At 49.9% G+C, this 17,848-nt stretch overlaps 1 protein-coding gene across 2 annotated transcripts in view; it reads left to right on the forward strand.

Moving 5' to 3' along the window:
• The first annotated feature begins 2,107 nt into the window (after positions 1-2,107).
• Positions 2,108-17,848, forward strand: part of LOC136635106 (5'-3' exonuclease PLD3-like) — a 24,955-nt gene continuing 9,214 nt past the window's right edge. The window contains exons 1-10 of one of the 2 annotated variants that reach the window (XM_066610213.1): positions 2,108-2,301; positions 9,090-9,278; positions 10,773-10,850; positions 11,619-11,879; positions 13,517-13,701; positions 14,354-14,537; positions 14,773-14,887; positions 16,093-16,220; positions 16,608-16,808; positions 17,162-17,301. In XM_066610213.1, coding sequence (XP_066466310.1) covers positions 2,221-2,301; positions 9,090-9,278; positions 10,773-10,850; positions 11,619-11,879; positions 13,517-13,701; positions 14,354-14,537; positions 14,773-14,887; positions 16,093-16,220; positions 16,608-16,808; positions 17,162-17,301 — 1,562 coding nt within the window. In that variant the 5' untranslated portion in view covers positions 2,108-2,220. The remainder of the gene's footprint in view (positions 2,302-9,089; positions 9,279-10,772; positions 10,851-11,618; positions 11,880-13,516; positions 13,702-14,353; positions 14,538-14,772; positions 14,888-16,092; positions 16,221-16,607; positions 16,809-17,161; positions 17,302-17,848) is intronic. The other variant, XM_066610215.1, reaches the window with a different exon arrangement.

Consider the following 17,848-nt stretch of genomic DNA (forward strand, 5'->3'; position numbering starts at 1 on the left):
CAAACATCCCTAAAGTTGCAATCTTATCCACACTTACCTGGGAGTAAGCCCCATTGAGTATCATTCTGAAAAGGATATACAAAGGATATACATCATTCTGAAAAAGCCTGTTAAAAGCACAGCTCTGTCACATTTCCCCAAAAGCAGGCACATACCAGGGTAGAATCAAGTCTAATGTATTAAAAATAACACGCATTGAAATGGATGGGGACCCACCTGAAATTGGCTTGCGACCCACCTACTGGGTCCCAATCCACAGCTTGAGAAATGCTGGGCTAGCTGATTTACAGTTACTTGTAATTTCATCAGATGCATTAAATCAATAGGCCAGTAGGTAATTTATACCCACAGCTGCCAACTGAAGGAAGAGGAGAAAACCAGTGTCCCTGGTGCCAGGGGTCGGATTTGGCATGCCAGGACCCTCCCCCATCTGTGGCTAACCTGCCCCCCATCCACACTGTGCCCCAGCCCTGGCACTGCTTGCCCAAATGCAGCAGCCCTGCTGCCAGCAAATTGGAAAAATGCCTGGTTTCCTTCCTGAGAACTTTTGAGTGCTGCAAAAAAAGGACTAGTAAACAGTGACCAAAAAATGGAATGCACAATTATTTCTTTTTATTTACAGAGCTGGGATCAAAGTCAGGGAAAAATTTCTCTGCCTGGAGCCCTGGAAAGCTGCTGCTGGCCAGTGTTGACAGACCTGACATAGGTGGACCAAGGGACAGAATTGGTAGGAAGCATCAAATTTCAAGCCTGCAAATTTTGCTTTGCCAAACTCAATAATAATAATAATAATAATAATAATAATAATAATAATAATAATAATAATAATAATAAATACAGGTATTTATATACCGCCTTTCTTGGTCTTTATTCAAGACTTTATTCAAGGCAGTTTACACAGGCAGGCGATTTAAATCCCCATAGGGATTTTTACAATTGAAAGAAGGTTCTATCTTTCCAGAACCACAACATTCAGATGTTTCTTTCTGATCTGGTTTCACATTCTGGCCTCCATCCTCCCACGCTCAGAGCAGGTGGAATAACTCGGCTCAGCTTGTCAGCTGCTTCAAGGTCGCAGGGTGTCCGTGGCCTCGAACTGGCGACCTTGTAGATGTTATCTTCAGGCAAATGGAGGCTCTACCCTCTAGACCAGACCTTCTCCTTCCAAGAATGTTGGAACAGGGCCCATGAGTGGGGGGGGTGGGGTCCATTGTACCCTGGTCTGTGGTGAGATACAGGAAGCTGGACTAGATGGGTCTATGGCCTGATCCAGAGGGACTGTTCTTATGTTCTTAGAAAGGGCACCCAGGAACCAAAGGAGGGGGGCCCAAAAATTTCTGGAGATCTTACATTTTCTGATCTCATTGGGGCGCATGAGAGAGGGATGCAGGACGTACCTGGGCCTTGGGTCGAAAAGAGCCAAGGGGGGGCCCAGAAATGTCCTGGGATCTCACCTTTTCTGATCTCACCAGGGCCCATGAGAGGGGTGCAAGGGGCACATTGTACCTGGAGACAATGTGCCCCTTGCACATCATCTGATCTCACCGGGGCGCATGAGAGGGGGATGCAGGACGTATATTGTACCTGGGCCTAGGTTCAAAAAGGTGGCCCAAGAGCCAAGGGGGGGGGAGAGAAATGTCCTGGGATCTCACCTTTTCTGATCTCACCAGGGCCCATGAGAGGGGGGGGCACATCATGCCTGGAAATGGGGTCAAAAAGGTGGCCCACGTACCAAAGGAGAGGAGCTGGAAATTTCCTGGCATCTCAGAATGTTTGCATATATGTATTGTGTGAAGACCAGCGTTCACAGTTTCTGTAAGCCTGTATAGTGTAATTCATAGGAATGACGATCCAATGATCGTATGAAATTTTGATGCAATGGAGAAGGGCAGAGGCCCCGCTGTATTCCCAAAAGGGGCCCCAAAGTAACTTTGTACCCCCTGATAAAATTCCTCGCAGAGGCCCTGGGTTGGAAAGAACTGAGTTGCTCCTCTCCCTGCCTTACCTATCATGGCCACTAGGAGTCCTGTGGCCTCACCAAGACTATAAACAACCCCACAGCCAATTACTGCCTGTCATTTCCTATCCAGTGGGTTTGAATTGTTAACGTCTCAGCTACTTCCCTGCCTGAGCTCTGACTTTTGCTTTCTTCTGGTGTGGGGCCGAAGCTGCCAGTGTGGGAATCTCTCGGCTGGGTGGTTCTCCCACCCTGGCACGAGGATGAGGAAGAAAGAGCCGGTGCAAGGGGACACCCCCCTGAGAAGATCCACACGCTTGCAGCCAGAGAAAGTGGAGGAACAGGTGAGAACCAATGGTGGGATGTCCTGTGGACAGTCAGACAGTGCATCTCGGTGGCAGAGCCTTTGCAGGATTGAGCCAGGTTCATTTCTGGCTAAAGGTTCTCAGGTGACAGGCCCTCTCTGTGTCACACCTTGGAGAGCTCCTGGGCACTCCTGGCAAAGCAAAATTTGCTCCTGGAGTGGCCCAATGGCCACAGCTGGAATGTCACTGGGGAGGGACTGTAGAGCCTAACCCGGGGATCTCAGGTCTCCTGCCATGTCGTCACAGCAGGCTTGGGATTCTGGAAAGACTTCTCTCTGTGTGTCCATCCTTGGAAAGCTGCTGCCATCACCCAGAGCAGGCAGCGCCGGATCAGATTGGCCTGGTGTCCAACTCATTTGGCAGCAGCTCCCATACTAGCCACACGGGGGGGGGGGGAAGACAGCTTTCCTCACTGGTAGCCATCCATTATGTTTCAATCCTCAAATTTTCACCATCACATCCTTGTGACTGTTTCTAAACCCACACCAGGAAATGTACTAGTTAATTTAGTTGCACATATATGCAGGTGTCATGTATTAATGTGACCCAGAAAAAGCATTGCAAATGTGCTGATTTGCATAATTGAAGGCCTGTCTTTACAAATTCATTGCCATCAAAGTAAACCTTGACGAAAGGAAACTGGTGGCCATCTGTTATGTTTCAGTCCTCAAATTTTCACCATCACATCCTTGTGACTTTCTAAACCCATACTCCCATACTAGCCACACAGGGGGGGAAGACGGCTTTCCTCACTGGTAGCCATCCATTATGTTTCAATCCTCAAATTTTCACCATCACATCCTTGTGACTGTTTCTAAACCCACACCAGGAAATGTACTAGTAAATTTAGTTGTGCATGTATACAGGTATGATGTATTAACGTGACCCAGAAAAAGCATTGTTGCAAATGTGCTGATTTGCATAATTGAAGGCCTGTCTTTTCAAATTCATTGCCATCAAAGTAAACCTTGACGAAAGGAAACCAGAGTCCATACTGCCGAGGGTTCTGGGCAAGTGCTCGCCAATCACTTCAGTGCCTTTGTCCTCATTGGCCAGAGCACCGGAAGGCAGGAACAGCTGGACTTATCATTGAGAATTGGGTCAAAAAATATTGCCTACACATTTTGCTTTGAGTATGTATTTTCTCATTGCTTTTGTTACATGCACATGCCTGATCTTGTCTGATCTTGGAAGCTAAGCAGGGTCAGGCCTGGTTAGTACTTGGATGGGAGACCACCTTGGAATACCAGCTGCTGTAGGCTTATACCATAGTCTTTCGAGACTGAAGGTTGCCAACCAGATGTTACGTCAACTGATCTGAGACCGTTTTGGGTTGAAAAGTGCTATGGAAATATCTTAAGCCAGTGGTTCCAAAACGTTTTAGCACCAGGACCCACTTTTTAAAATGACAATCTGTCGGGGCCCACCTGGGTTTACAAGACTTAAAAATAATCTGGAAAGAAATAATATTTTTACTTCTTTACTTGTACTAATATCCAGGAAAATAAGATGCTCTAACGTTTATCTGCTTCTATTTACACTTGGTTGCAAACTGCAGGAGCTCTTTGCAGGGCAATTGGACTTTTGATAGGTCTTTCCAAAGGGGACTTTTGAAAAGCCCCAGGGCTAGAGGCAATGAGTTATCCATCCTTCCATCACCTGTGTTGGAGGTTCATTGGAGGCTCTGTTCAGTTGCTATGGGACCCACCAAAAATCAGGTTGTGACCCACAGTTTGGGAACCACTGTACTAAGCAATAATAACTAAGGAATTCTAAATAATAATATTAATATTTTCTTAAGGAAGAGGACTAGAAACTTCTGTATTTAAAAAGCTGAAATTTCAGGTAAGGGATCTGCCCTCCCCCCCACACCTGCTTTATAAGGTGGAACGGAATGAGCTCAGCAGTGACAATCCAGTGTGTTAAAAGTCTTCACTCAACCCCCCCCCTTGTGTTTTTGTCACTGTTATGGGTTGCGGTTTTTTGTTTGGTTCTGAAGTTTGGCTATTAGTATTAGTATTAGTATTTATCAATGTTTGTACTGTTGATTTTAGTCTCTTCTGCTTTTTTATGACTGATTTTTAAAAATATTAATATTATTGGAAGCCGCCTTGAGTGCTCAACGTTGAAGGGAATATATATATAGGATTAGTTTCAGCGGCCAAGATTTGAGAGAAATCCCTCTTGGAATCAGTACAATGCTGTTGAATAGTAGAGCATTCAGGAGATTTCTTGTTCAGTCAGAGGTGTCACTAGGGTTTGTGTCACCTTGTGCAAGAGCTCATCGTGTCGTTCCCCGTGATGGACCTCCTCACATACAAGACCATGCAGCAGTGGTTCTCACACCTTTAGTGCTGGGACCCACTTTTTAGAATGAGAATCTGTCAGGACCCACCGAAAGTGATGTCGTGACTGGAAGTGACATCGCCAAGCAGGAAAATTTTTAGCAATCCTACCCACACTTACCTGGGAGTAAGTCCCGTTTGCTATCACCGTTAAAAGAATTTACAAGTAGCTTGTTAAAAGTGCAGGTCTGTCGCATTTCCCCAAATGCAGGCACAGACCATGGTAGCATCGAGTCGAATACATTAAAAATATTGAAATGAATGGGGACCCGCCTGAAATTGGCTCGCGACCCAACTAGTGGGGTCCCGACCCACAGTTTGAAAAACACTGAATTACAGTATCATACGGGCAGGCTCAATGCCGTGGCATCACTAGGGTTGGTGTCTCCCCCATTTATTTATTTAAATATATCACATTCCAGGTCAGTGTCATGAATACGTACATGTTGGGCCTAGGTTAGGATGCGGAGCCTGAACCAAACTAAGTCAGTAGCGGAGAAGTGGCTCGCAGTTCCCGGCTGCAAGAATGTGAGTAAATAAACACAAAGATTGTTGTCTCTCCTTTGCCAGCCAGAAAGGACAGACAACAAGAATTACAACCCATTGGAATGTTTAACATCTTAGTAGACAGAGATCAAGCGTGATGGAGTGCAGCTATGGATCTCCAGTCGGGAGGGGTAAGAACTAGGAGGACTGGCAACCAGACCCACTCCGAGAAGGTTCTGTCCTCAAAGGTTTCTGATTGCACAGTCTAAATAAGTATGAAGTCACCTCAGCATAAGAAGTATAACAATGAGTGCCCCAAGGGGTGTGTCCCATTCCTTCTTAGACAGAGTTTTGGGTGCAACATCCTGCACGCTTGGAGCTCCATTGTCCATTGGGCACCTGGCCTCATAGGTAGCCCTGGAGCTAAAAGATCTACAAGAAGCTGACCCAGGTGAGAGATAGGGACTAATAGAGATAGCCAGCTAGCTTGGTTATTTTATTGCTGATATGTTTCCTAGATGTTTATGACTCTAGCATTTGCTGCCTTATGTACTTAATAAACTAAAATCTCTTTTACTAAGTTGTTCCATTGTCTGTTGGGGACAAGGGTTCAGAATCCTGCCTAGCCCGTTCCAGCAAGCTACCAAGTGCTCATTGAGGTCTAGTAACTTGAGGACTGAAGCTTTAATTAGAGAAAGCGCTCAGTGCCTGCAAGGGATGGAATTAAGCCTAGAGGGTCTCAGTGTCCCTGGACTGAGGCACTGGCACATACAGGGTGGTGGCAGTACTACTGAACAGAGGGGCCTTGAAGGCTTTAGGGTTCGAGAACCAAGGGTTCGAGCACCCCAAACTTGGTAGCTTGCTGAACGGCTAGGCAGGATTCTGATGCACTTTCTTGAGCCTCACAAGACAGAGAGGACTGTCTGAGAGTTTGCGCACTGGAGAGGACACTCTGTTCCAGAACCACCATTCAGAGCACGATACCATAGTCTTCCGAGACTGAAGGATGCCAACTAACAAGACAGAATGGGACTAAGGGCTGAATCAAGACATGCAAGTTTGCCCTGTAAGAGCCCATGATGAGGAGTGTCTACTTAGAAGTAAGTTCCATTAGAGTCAATGGGGCTTGCTCCCAGGAAAGTGTGGGTAGGATTGGGCTGTAAAACAGTGGCTTTCATTCCAACACGACTACATATATTGCGTGAAATATATTTTATGACATGTGTAAAATACGTGTGCAGAACTCACACTATAAATATATGTTGTCTCTTAAATTCTTAAGAGTCCTGTGCAAGGCGCTAACTTGCTTATTACTGGGCTGATGATGACGGGCTGAATTACTGATGATTACTGGGTTGGGGCACCTTCCTTATGAGGAAAGGCTACGGCGTTTGGGCCTCTTCAGCCTAGAAAAGAGACACGATGATTGAGACATACAAAATTATGCAGGGGATGGACAGAGTGGATAGAGAGATGCACTTTACACTCTCACATAACACCAGAACCAGGGGACATCCACTAAAATTGAGTGTTGGGAGAGTTAGATCAGACAAAAGAAAATATTTCTTTACTCAGTGTGTGGTTGGTCTGTGGAACTCCTTGCCACAGGATGTGGTGATGGCATCTGGCCTGGATGCCTTTAAAAGGGGACTGGACAAGTTTCTGGAGGAAAAATCCATTACGGGGTACAAGCCATGATGTGTATGCGCAACCTCCTGATTTTAGAAATGAGCTATGTCAGAATGCCAGATGCAAGGGAGGGCACCAGGATGAGGTCTCTTGTTATCAGGCGTGCTCCCTGGGGCATTTGGTGGGCCGCTGTGAGATACAGGAAGCTGGACTAGATGGGCCTATGGCCTGATCCAGCAGGGCTCTTCTTATGTTCTTAACTACAATTCCCAGGAGGCCTTGCAGGTCTCTTGTTATCTGGTGTGCTCCCTGGGGCATTTGGTGGGCCGCTGTGAGATACAGGAAGCTGGACTAGGTGGGCCTGTGGCCTGACCCAGTGGGGCTGTTCTTATGTTCTTAACTACAATTCCCAGGAGGCCTTGCAGGTCTCTTGTTATCTGGTGTGCTCCCTGGGGCATTTGGTGGGCCGCTGTGAGATACAGGAAGCTGGACTAGGTGGGCCTGTGGCCTGACCCAGTGGGGCTGTCCTTATGTTCTTAACTACAATTCCCAGGAGGCCTTGCAGGTCTCTTGTTATCTGGTGTGCTCCCTGGGGCATTTGGTGGGCCGCTGTGAGATACAGGAAGCTGGACTAGATGGCCCTATGGCCTGATCCAGTGGGGCTGTTCTTATGTTGCAAGAGTCCAGTTGATAACTTCCTGATGCGTGGTGATGACTTCATCAACTTCCTGATGATGAAGATAGCAATGAGTTTCTGTTTTGCTGCACCTTCGCTTATGAATATATGCAAATATTGTGTGTGTGTGAGTTGGACGCTGGGCTCACCTGATCCGGCCCTGCCAACTCTGACTAGTAGCAGTTTTCCTAGGACTGACACACAGAATGAAGTCTTTCCAGAATCCCAAGCCTGCTGGGACATCATGGCAGGAGACCTGAGATCCCAAGGTTAGGATATACAGTCCCTCCCCAGTGACATCTCCAGCTGTGACCATTGGACCACTATGCCCAGGAGCTCTCCAAGGTGTGGCACAGAGAGGGCCAGTTTACCTGAGAACCTTTAGCCAGAAAGGGACACGGCTCAGTCCTGCAAACTTCTGCCTGGGTCTACAGCAGCTTCAAAAAATGCTCCTCACAAGGACAGGAAGCAACTACAAGTGGCTTGAAAGGAGGGAGTGGTGGGGGAGAGAGACTTGCCTGGCAGCTGCTCATATCTCCTCACCACCGTCAAAACATCTGCGCCCGCTGTCCGCAAGGGGAAACTCCCCAAGAAGGCTGGTACGGGTTCCCTGCAGCTTCCGAGTGTCGCATAACGGTTGCAGAGGCCAGGCCCTCTTTGCACCGCCTTGCAAGACTGTTGTACGGTCAAGTTGGCAAAGCTTCTCTTTCACTGTTGGGGATAGGAATTGTCTGAATCAATTCTGCTTCCTCTCCCTTTTGCTACATAGAAGAGAGTGGTCAGTTTAAAAGATGCTGCTTTGCCCAGGTGGCATGTTCCTGAAGGCTTGGTCCATCAATGGCGAGAACTTGTGATAGACAAGTAGAACTTCAACGCACAGAGGCAGTCTGCCTGTGAATACCGGATGCAGTGGCCAGAATATGTCCAGTTGTAGACACTCTGGGAAGCACTTGCTGGACTAAACAGAAGCTCAGTCTGACCTAGCAGGGCTTGCAGAAGATATTGGATGTGGTGGCAAAGAGCACACGCTCTCCACCCTTGTGCTACACCAGAATTTGTGACACCTACAAATATCACAAATTCTGGTGTAGCACAAGGGTGGAGAGCTTGAGCTGTGAGTCGGGGCAGGTCCCTGTTTTGGCTCTCACCTTTGCCATGTCCTTGCTAGGCAACCCTTTTCTGATGGGCCTCAGTCTTCCCGGTCTGTAGCCTGGGGATAACGAACCTTGTGTGCCATTCAGACCGGCAACAAATTGTGTGCGTGAGAGAGAGAGACGGCGCTACAGAATGTTGGTTTTTGAGCTGCTTTCTTGGAAAACGCTGAAGTTTAAATGGTTGCCGCCGCTTTTAATAATGACAATTAACATTTTAATAGCAAAATAACGTTTTAATAACTGAAATTAAAATGGGCACTTGGCACATATGGGGTGCTTGGGGGGTTCTGTGGTTGCCTGGGGGGTGTGTGTGAGCTGTTTTGCTTGTCACTGAACATGACACATACCCAGAATAACCTTTCTGTACGCTGCCATGAGAACGGGAAGCGCTGTTGATCAAGGAGCTGCCCCGCCTGCGCAGGGCCGAGGCCCCCTGAACGTTGCGTCACGCATGCTGCACCGTTTCCCCAACCACAGATTCCGAAGGAGCTACAAGGCCCCTCTGACTTCCTCCAACCCCGGGAAAGCATCCGAGCGCATCGGAAGGCAGGCGCGCCAACGGAGGACCCATCTCTGGCCGGTCCGCCCAGCAGCGTTTTGCCGGCGGCAGAACCCGAAACACAGAAGGGGAGCGGGCGACGCGCCTTGGAAAAGGGCACCCCCTTTGTGAGTCTGGGGGTTCGTCTTTTGGCTGGTTCCGGCTGCAGGAGCCTGGGCAGGGGGTGGCGAAAGAGGAGGGCTTAATCCAGTGACAGGCTTTGGGGGGGGGGTTTCCACTACTTTGAAATGTCCCAGCGATTCTGTCTACCTCCTGACGGTGCACAGGCCATCACCGCTGTTTCTGGTACGGAGGGTTCCGGGCCTTCTCATGGGTGTGGGGACCTTAGGGCAGTGGCCCACCTGACCCACCTTTGGGGCCACCACCTCCCATGGGTTCTGGGAATCAGGCAGTGGGCAATCAAGGCCTTTTTTTTTTTCTTTTTGCATTTTTTACTGCTGCAGCTCAAGTTTTGAGCAGAACTGCAATGAAGGGCTTATGCCTTCTCTCGCCACCCCGCTGCCTGTCAGGGATGCAGACCCTAAAAGAGGGGGGGAATTCCTGGGAGCTACTGGGGGGAATAGCAGGGAGCTACTGGCAGCTCCTTAGTTCCCTGGTGCTTTTTCACAAATCCTGGACGCCCCAGCCCCTGATGCAGCAGCAGCAAGGAGTAGTGGTTGCAGCAGAATCTCGCGGCTTGGGGGGCTGTCTGGGCCTACTTGTGGATCCCAGATTTGTCACTTAAGGCACGAAAGCTTGGGCCAGAGTCAGTGTGTTTGTCCTTAAGGTTCCATGTGGCCATTTGGTTGTTTTCACTGCAAGAGACTAACAAAGAGGCTAGTCCTCTGGAGGTAGTTGCTGTTCGGTTCCGTGGCCTTCCTGTGTCTTCCTCAGCAGCCTGACGTCACAGAAAGTGAGCAGGTGGGCAGGGTTGGCCCAGGACCTCTTGCTGCCAAATGCTGCTGCCCCTCCTGGCACGGTGGCATGTCACCTTCTCTTTCTGCTCCCTGGATTGGAAAAGGAAGAGGGGAAAAGAACAGAAGAGGCAGTGGGGAGGAAAGGAGAGTGATGAGCTAGACTAGTCTAGCCCACTGCTATCCTCTCTTATGACCTTCTCTCTGCTCCATTCCCCTCTTCTTTTTGGACAGTCTGGCCCACCAGTCTACTCTCCTTCAGTCTTCTCTTCTGCTGCATTCCCTTCTTCCTTTTGGACAGTCTGGCCCACCACTCTACTGTCTTTCATTCTTTTCTTCTCAATTCCCCTCTTCCTTTAGGACAGTCTGGCCCACCACTCTACTGTCCTTCACCCTTCCCTTCCTCTCCATTCCCCTCTTCCTTTTGGACACTCTCCTCCATCCACTCCTTTGATTGGAAAAGGAAGAGGGAGGTGGAGCAGGAGAGGGTTGTGAAGATGGAAGAGTTGTGGGCTAGAGAGTCTAGATTCTAGCATTGGTGGGACACTCTACTGCTCCATTTCCCTCTCCCTTTCCAATCCTGGGATGTGTTGATCAGGCTGCTGTTAATGAGCCAGGGGTCAGTCTTTTTGTCAAACAATCTGCAATCACAGCCAGGGTTCCTTGAGCGGAAACGAAGACATACCATACCTCCGTTTTCCTTTGCAGCCTCCCTTTGTAAGGCTAAGGAGACTGGCCGTTCCACAGGAAGAGGAGCCTTCCCCACCTCAAAAGAGGGAAAAGGAGGTAACCAGGGAATGGATGGCAGTGGTTACCCCATGGCGATCAGGGATCGCCTGAGGTGACCACCTCGTTTGGCCTCATGGAAGGGCTGTGTGCTTCTGAACTCTTTCCCCTGCCTTGGTAGAGCTCCTGGGCCTTCCCCAGTTGTGCAATGGACAGAATGAAGACCAAAGAGACATGGGTTCAAATCTCCCCTCCGTCATGAGCTTGGATCCAGTCACTCTGTGGTTAAAACCCTGATTTCACCGGTTTAGACCTTCCCACCTCCTTCAGAATTTCCTATCAACGTCTCTGATGGGGTTGTTGTGAGGACAGTGTTGGGTGGGGGGCTTCCTGAGCTCTCTGAAGGAAAGGTGGGTTATCAGTACAACCACTGAAAGACTAAGGCTGCAACCCTAACCCCACTTTCCTGAGAGTAAGCCCCATTGAACAAAATGGGACTTAGTTCTGAGTAGACCTGGTTAGGATTGTGCTCTAACTCAGATCTACTCACCAGCTAAATGCTGTTCCCAGTGAGCTGCCACTTCTCCTGTTGAACTTCTGCCTGTTTCGCAGCAGTGCAAGGCACGGGTGATGGCCACTTCCTGTTTTCGGGTGGGTGGCTGGAAAGCTGCTGATCTCCTCGGAGGATGTGAGCGTTCGGCCGCGCCACCTCCACGGTTCAGGGCCCTCTTGCAAATGTATTTTGCATGGTGCGGGTGGGGGGGGCCTCCCACAAGGCTTGCGCCCGGGTCAAGACCACCCTTCTGTAGCTCAATTTCCTCCCTCCAGCTGCAGAGAGCCAACGTCGAACAGGAAGTGGAGACAGAGCAGCCACCCCAGTGGCGGGTGCCGGAGCCCCTCTGGCCGTCGAGCATCAAGGCAAGGCCTGCCATGCAGGAGTCAGCAGCCAGGCTGCAAAGCTCTGGGGCCAACAGAGAGTCAATGCAGCCAGTCAGGGCAAGGATCAACTCGAAGCCCGCAGCTCGGACCCTGAAGGAGACGGGTGCCTCCAGGTCGCCGGCGGAACAAACTGGCAGAAAGTCGACCAAGGTACTAGATGAATCCCAAAGCTCTGGGATGCGCTTGGCTGTCCTGCTCTTCCCCCATTTTCATGCCTCAGTTGCTGGAGTGATCAACTTCCTCCTGTGCCTCTCCAGAAACGATGCCTCTAGCCACTTCCCATTGCCGTCGAGGCCTCCAGAGCTGGCCCTATTCATGAGCCCGACTGAAGAGGTTGCCTCAGGTGGCCGTTTGATGGTGGGCCACCTGCATCCCCTGCATATGCAGGGGATGGACAGAGTGGATAGGGAGATGCTCTTTACACTCTCACATAATACCAGAACCAGGGGACATCCACTCAAATTGAGTGTTGGGCGGGTTAGGACAGACAAAAGAAAATATTTCTTTACTCAGCGTGTGGTTGGTCTGTGGAACTCCTTGCCACAGGATATGGTGACAGCATCTGGCCTGGACGCCTTTAAGGGGATTGGACAAGTTTCTAGAGGAAAAATCCATTACAGGGTACAAGCCATGATGTGTATGCGCAACCTCCTGATTTTAGAAATGGGCTATGTCAGAATGCCAGATGCAAGGGAGGGCACCAGGATGAGGTCTCTTGTTGTCTTGTGTGCTCCCTGGGGCATTTGGTGGGCCGCTGTGAGAAACAGGAAGCTGGACTAGACGGGCCTGTGGCCTGATCCAGTGGGGCTGTTCTTATGTTCTTAACTACAATTCCCAGGAAGCCTTGCAGGTCTCTTATTATCTGGTGCGCTCCCTGGGGCCTTTGGTGGGCCGCTGTGAGATACAGGAAGCTGGACTAGATGGGCCTATGGCCTGATCCGGTGGGGCTGTTCTTATGTTCTTAACTACAATTCCCAGGAAGCCTTGCAGGTCTCTTGTTATCTGCTGCGCTCCCTGGGGCATTTGGTGGGCCGCTGTGAGATACAGGAAGCTGGACTAGATGGGCCTATGGCCTGATCCGGTGGGGCTGTTCTTATGTTCTTAACTACAATTCCCAGGAAGCCTTGCAGGTCTCTTGTTATCTGGCGCACTCCCTGGGGCATTTGGTGGGCCGCTGTGAGATACAGGAAGCTGGACTAGGTGGGCCTATGGCCTGATCCAGTGGGGCTGTTCTTATGTTCTTAACTACAATTCCCAGGAAGCCTTGCAGGTCTCTTGTTATCTGGTGTGCTCCCAGGGGCATTTGGTGGGCTGCTGTGAGATACAGGAAGCTGGACTAGATGGGCCTATGGCCTGATCCGGTGGGGCTGTTCTTATGTTCTTAACTACAATTCCCAGGAAGCCTTGCAGGTCTGTTGTTATCTGGTGTGCTCCCTGGGGCATTTGGTGGGCCGCTGTGAGATACAGGAAGCTGGACTAGATGGGCCTGTGGCCTGACCCAGTGGGGCTGTTCTTATGTTCTTATCTGCTCGCCTCTATTGCTCGGTCTCCTCCATCTACTCCTTTGATTGGAAAAGGAAGAGGGAGGTGGAGCAGGAGAGAGTTGTGGGCTAGAGAGTCTAGATTCTAGCATTGGTGGGACGCTCTAGCCCACCACTCTCTTCCCTTCCTCCTACTCCATCTGCCTTCTTTCTTTTCCAGTGCAGGGTGTAAGAGGAACTCATTATTTCCACAGAGGGGCTTTGGACTCTCTGCTAAACCTTCCTCTTTATCTCTCCCCTCCTTAGCGATTCCGTCCTCTGCTGGCTCTCTGCATCCTCCTCTTCTTGCCGATTGTGGGCTTTGCTAGCTGGTTCGTATGGAAACACGGGAGCCCCCTCCCCTTCCTGGGGCTGATGGGATACGTGCCGTGGCAACTGAGCAGCTTTCCAAGGCTGTGGAGGGCGACGGAGGAGTGCAGCAGTCAGTGCAGGTACAGGATGAGTGTGTGTCTGTCACCCGTGGGTGCCGGAGCATAGCGGGTGCTGAAAAAAATGCATGCCTGGCCATTTGTGCCACGTGCCCCCAGGGGCAGCCATTGGTTGGAGGGAACCCCTGAGACCAAAGGGAAGGAAGGACATGTGGAAGGAATGTCACATTTCGCAGGGAGGGTGTTAGAGGCTGGCCACATTGGGCTGAGCGCACATGCCCATCCGGGCCCCCGCCTGGGCTCCACCAATCTCCGTTTCCCCTCCTGCACACATGCGTTACTATGTGTGGTAGAGATTAGTGCGCAGCTGACCCCAGCCCCACCCTCTTTAAACGAGAGCGGGATTTGAGGTTCCTGCCGGTTTAGGGCATGCTGGAAGGCAAAGTTCAGCAGACACAGATGGGCTTGGAAATTCTGAGAGACATTTCCTGAGCCTCAAGCCCCTGCCTGATTGTAAGCTCCTTGAGGGCAGGGATTTGTCCTCTCAGGCTATGTCGCTCTCCCCATGTACATCAATATACATGAACACCAGTACATGAAAAATATTACTATTTTATTTATATATCAACAAAATAGTGGTACTTGATGTCCTTGATATGTACACAATCTTCCTTTCCCCCCTCCCTCTCTGGTTTCTCTCTTCCTCCGCACCCAGTGTGATGCTGGTCGAGAGCATCCCGGACATCTTGAATTACGGACCGGGGGCTCCTCATCATCTCAGCACCTACCAGGCCTGGATGAATCTCCTGGCTGGAGCCAATAACAGCGTGGAGATTGCTGCTTTCTATTTCACCCTCCGCGACTCAGATATTCACAGGGATGATCCCTCTTCGCAGCAGGTCTGTTGCCTTGGGGGGGGGAGCTGTGGGGGTTTAATGGGAAAAAAGATCAAGTCCCCCAACCGACTTGGTGACCCTGCAACAAGTGCCATCCCTATGCCTGAGCAATTGGGGGATCTTGCCGCTGTCCTACCTCACAGGACTGTTGTGCCATTGACTGAGGTCATGCTTTGAACCCTCGACATGAATTTCAAGTCTCTCTCTGAAGCCCCCATGTGGTGTTGCTCTCTTGCAGGGCAAGGAGGTGTTTGAGTCTCTCCTGGCCCTGCCTTCTCAGGGGGTGAAGCTCAACATTGCCGTAAACAGTCCCGAGATGTCCGAGAGCGACACGGAGGAGCTGTCCCGTCAAGGTAACAGACTGTCATTTGCTACACTGTGTTAGTTTATATCCTATTTCTAATTAAACGTGCTTTGCTGATTTGCTGCAAGTTAACCAGAGTTAGAGCTCTCTTGCTACATAAAGACAGCAAGCTATAAACCAGGAAGGCCTTTGTTTGAATTTTGTCTCTGCCACAAACACACTTGGGAGCCTTGGTCAAGGCCACTCCTTCTCAACTTTGGCTCCTGTAGCTGGGAAAAGGACTGGAGCTTAGTAGGAGAGCCCCTGCATTATGGAGAACAATAAACTGGCCTACCTTTCAGGGTTGTTGTCAAGGATTCCGACGCAGTCAAGTCTGTGACATGCTTTGGACATGCTGAAAGCATTATAATTATGGTTGATATACTTGGTCTCACTCCCAGGGTTTTGGGGTGCTCAGAGTTGTTGGTTCTGAACCCTAGAGCCCTCAAAGATCCCTGTTCGGTAGTACTGCCACCACCCTGTAAGAGCCAGTGCCTCAGTCCAGGGAACCCGAGACCCTCTAGGCTTAACTATATCCCTTGTAGGCACTGAGCACTTTCTTTACTTAAAGTCTCAGTCCTCAAGTTTCTAGTCCACAATGAGGATTTTTGGTAGCTTGCTGAACCTTTGTCCCCAACAGACAATGAACCAACATGGTAAAAAGATTTTCTACTTTATCAAATACATAGGGTTACAAAAAGTTACAAAAGGCAGCAAATGCTAGAGGCTTAAAAACTTCTAGGAAACATATCAGCATAAAACAACAAAGCTAACTGGCTAACTCTATTATTTCCTAACCCTCACCTGGGTCAGCTTCTTTTGTAGATCCTCAGGCCAGTTACCTATGGCCACATGGTCCTGGCGGGGCAGGATGTGCACCCACCTCCTATCTCACCAAGAGACAAAGACCAAAAGACCGTCCTCCAGAAGGGGGCTGGATGCTCGCCCTCTCAGCTCTTCCCTCCCCCCTGGAGATCTGCAGCTGCATTCCATCCTTGATGGGCGTCTTTCTGGCTGCCTAGGTGCTACATTATCACCTTCCATTGAGTTGTAAATTCCTAGCAGCTAGGAAATGCAAGCCCCTTCTGTGTTACTGTTTTAGCTTGGTTCAGGCTTTGCAATGCTACTAGGCCTGAACTGTACATATCCATGACATTGATCTTTCTTAAAATTGGTGGGTTTGGTGAAAGAATTCCGTTCCTCTGCCCATCACAGGTGCTAATGTCTGGAAGGTGGACATGAAACGCTTGACTGGAGGAATAGTTCACACCAAGTTGTGGGTGGTCGATGGGAAGCATGTCTACGTTGGCAGCGCCAATATGGACTGGCGTGCGCTCACTCAGGTACCTCCAGGGGAAGGAGGGTGGCAGGGGGAGAAGGTCAGGGAGCAACCTGGGGATCAAGGAACATATTCTGTCTTGGGAGCTGGTGTGACACAGTGGCTATGAACCTGAGCTGCCAGTCAGAACTCTCTCTCTGCCATGACCTCACCAGGTGGCCTTAGGCACACAACCTCCTCTGTGCCTCAGTCTTCCCTGTCTGCAAAATGGGGAGAATGATACTTACCTAGCACCACTAACTGGGCCAGCGTTTGGTGTGTTGCTTCAGGAGTCTGGAGGTCTAAGAAGCGTAGAATTGGAGGAATTGCTGGATAGATGTATGTAATACAAGATGTTGGCTGGAGCAGGCCAGGCCTCAAGAGGCTGCTTGCCTGTTTCTTTGCATGGCAGGTGAAGGAGCTGGGTGCTGTCCTCCACAACTGCAGCTGCCTGGCCAGGGATCTCCTCCGGATCTTTGCCACCTACCGCATCCTGGGCCGTGAAGGGGCTTCCCTCCCTGCAGCATGGCCATCCAGCCTGGCAGCCGAGTCCAGCTTGGATCACCCGTTGAAACTGCAACTTGACGGCATCGGTGCGGAGGTGTACATCTCGGTAAGGGACACCCTTGCTCCCTGCTCCCTTCCGTAGGAGGAAGTTTCCGGTGGCAGGCCCTCATAAGGATCTCGTGCTGGCACGCCCTGGCCAAAAAAAAAAAAGGGTCCCAAATTCAGTCTATCTGGTTGGTCTAGTGCAGAATTTGTCTTAGGATGGGAACAGTCCTGGGTTCCAATCCAAGGCAAGTCCTTGGGGTTATGAGCTTTGGAGAGCAGGGCTTGGCCCTGCAGATCATCAAATGCTGCCAATCCTTGGCCTCTCCTTCCCAAGTTCCCCTGCAAGGGGCTGACCTCTGCTGCCCAAAACATGCTCCTTCTGCCTTCCAACGCTGTCATTTTTCCTCCTTCCAGAGCTCCCCGCCAGCCCTGAGCACTCAAGGCCGCACTGCCGATCTCACTGCCATTGTCAGCACCATCGAAGATGCTCAAGACTTTGTCTACATTTCTGTGATGGACTATGAGCCCCAGTGTGTGTTCTGCGATCCCAAGAGGTGACAGAGACAGGGAGCAGAGGGCTGTATTCATTCATTCATTCATTCATTCATTTATTCGTTCATTCATTCATTCATTCATTCATTTTTAAAAGCTATATAATAATAATAATAAACTTTATTTATACCCCGCCCTTCTGGCCAAAGGGACCCAGGGTGGCTTACAACATATTAAAAACAGATTAAAACATAATTTAACAACAGATAGAAACATATTAAAACACATTAACAAATACCATAAAAACAGTAGTCAGATAAAAAGTCAGATAAAAAGAGCATAAAGCAGCAGATCATAGAGGACTCAGGCCTGTAAAAAATACTATGTTTGTTGGCATCCTTCAGTCTCAGAAGACTATGGTGTCATGCTCTGAGTGGTGGTTCTGGAACAGAGTGTCCTCTCCATTGCGTGAAGCCTGGGTAAAGTAGGTATGGAGGATAGGCTGTTACCCATGCAGCAAATCCCCCCTCTCCACGTCGCTGAAATGGTCCAATGGAAAGGCAGAGGCCAATACGGTTGGTTCCAGCGGCGTCGCAGGAGTTGCCAGAA

The sequence above is a fragment of the Tiliqua scincoides genome, chromosome 15 (genome assembly GCF_035046505.1).
Source record: "Tiliqua scincoides isolate rTilSci1 chromosome 15, rTilSci1.hap2, whole genome shotgun sequence".
NCBI lineage: Eukaryota > Metazoa > Chordata > Lepidosauria > Squamata > Scincidae > Tiliqua > Tiliqua scincoides.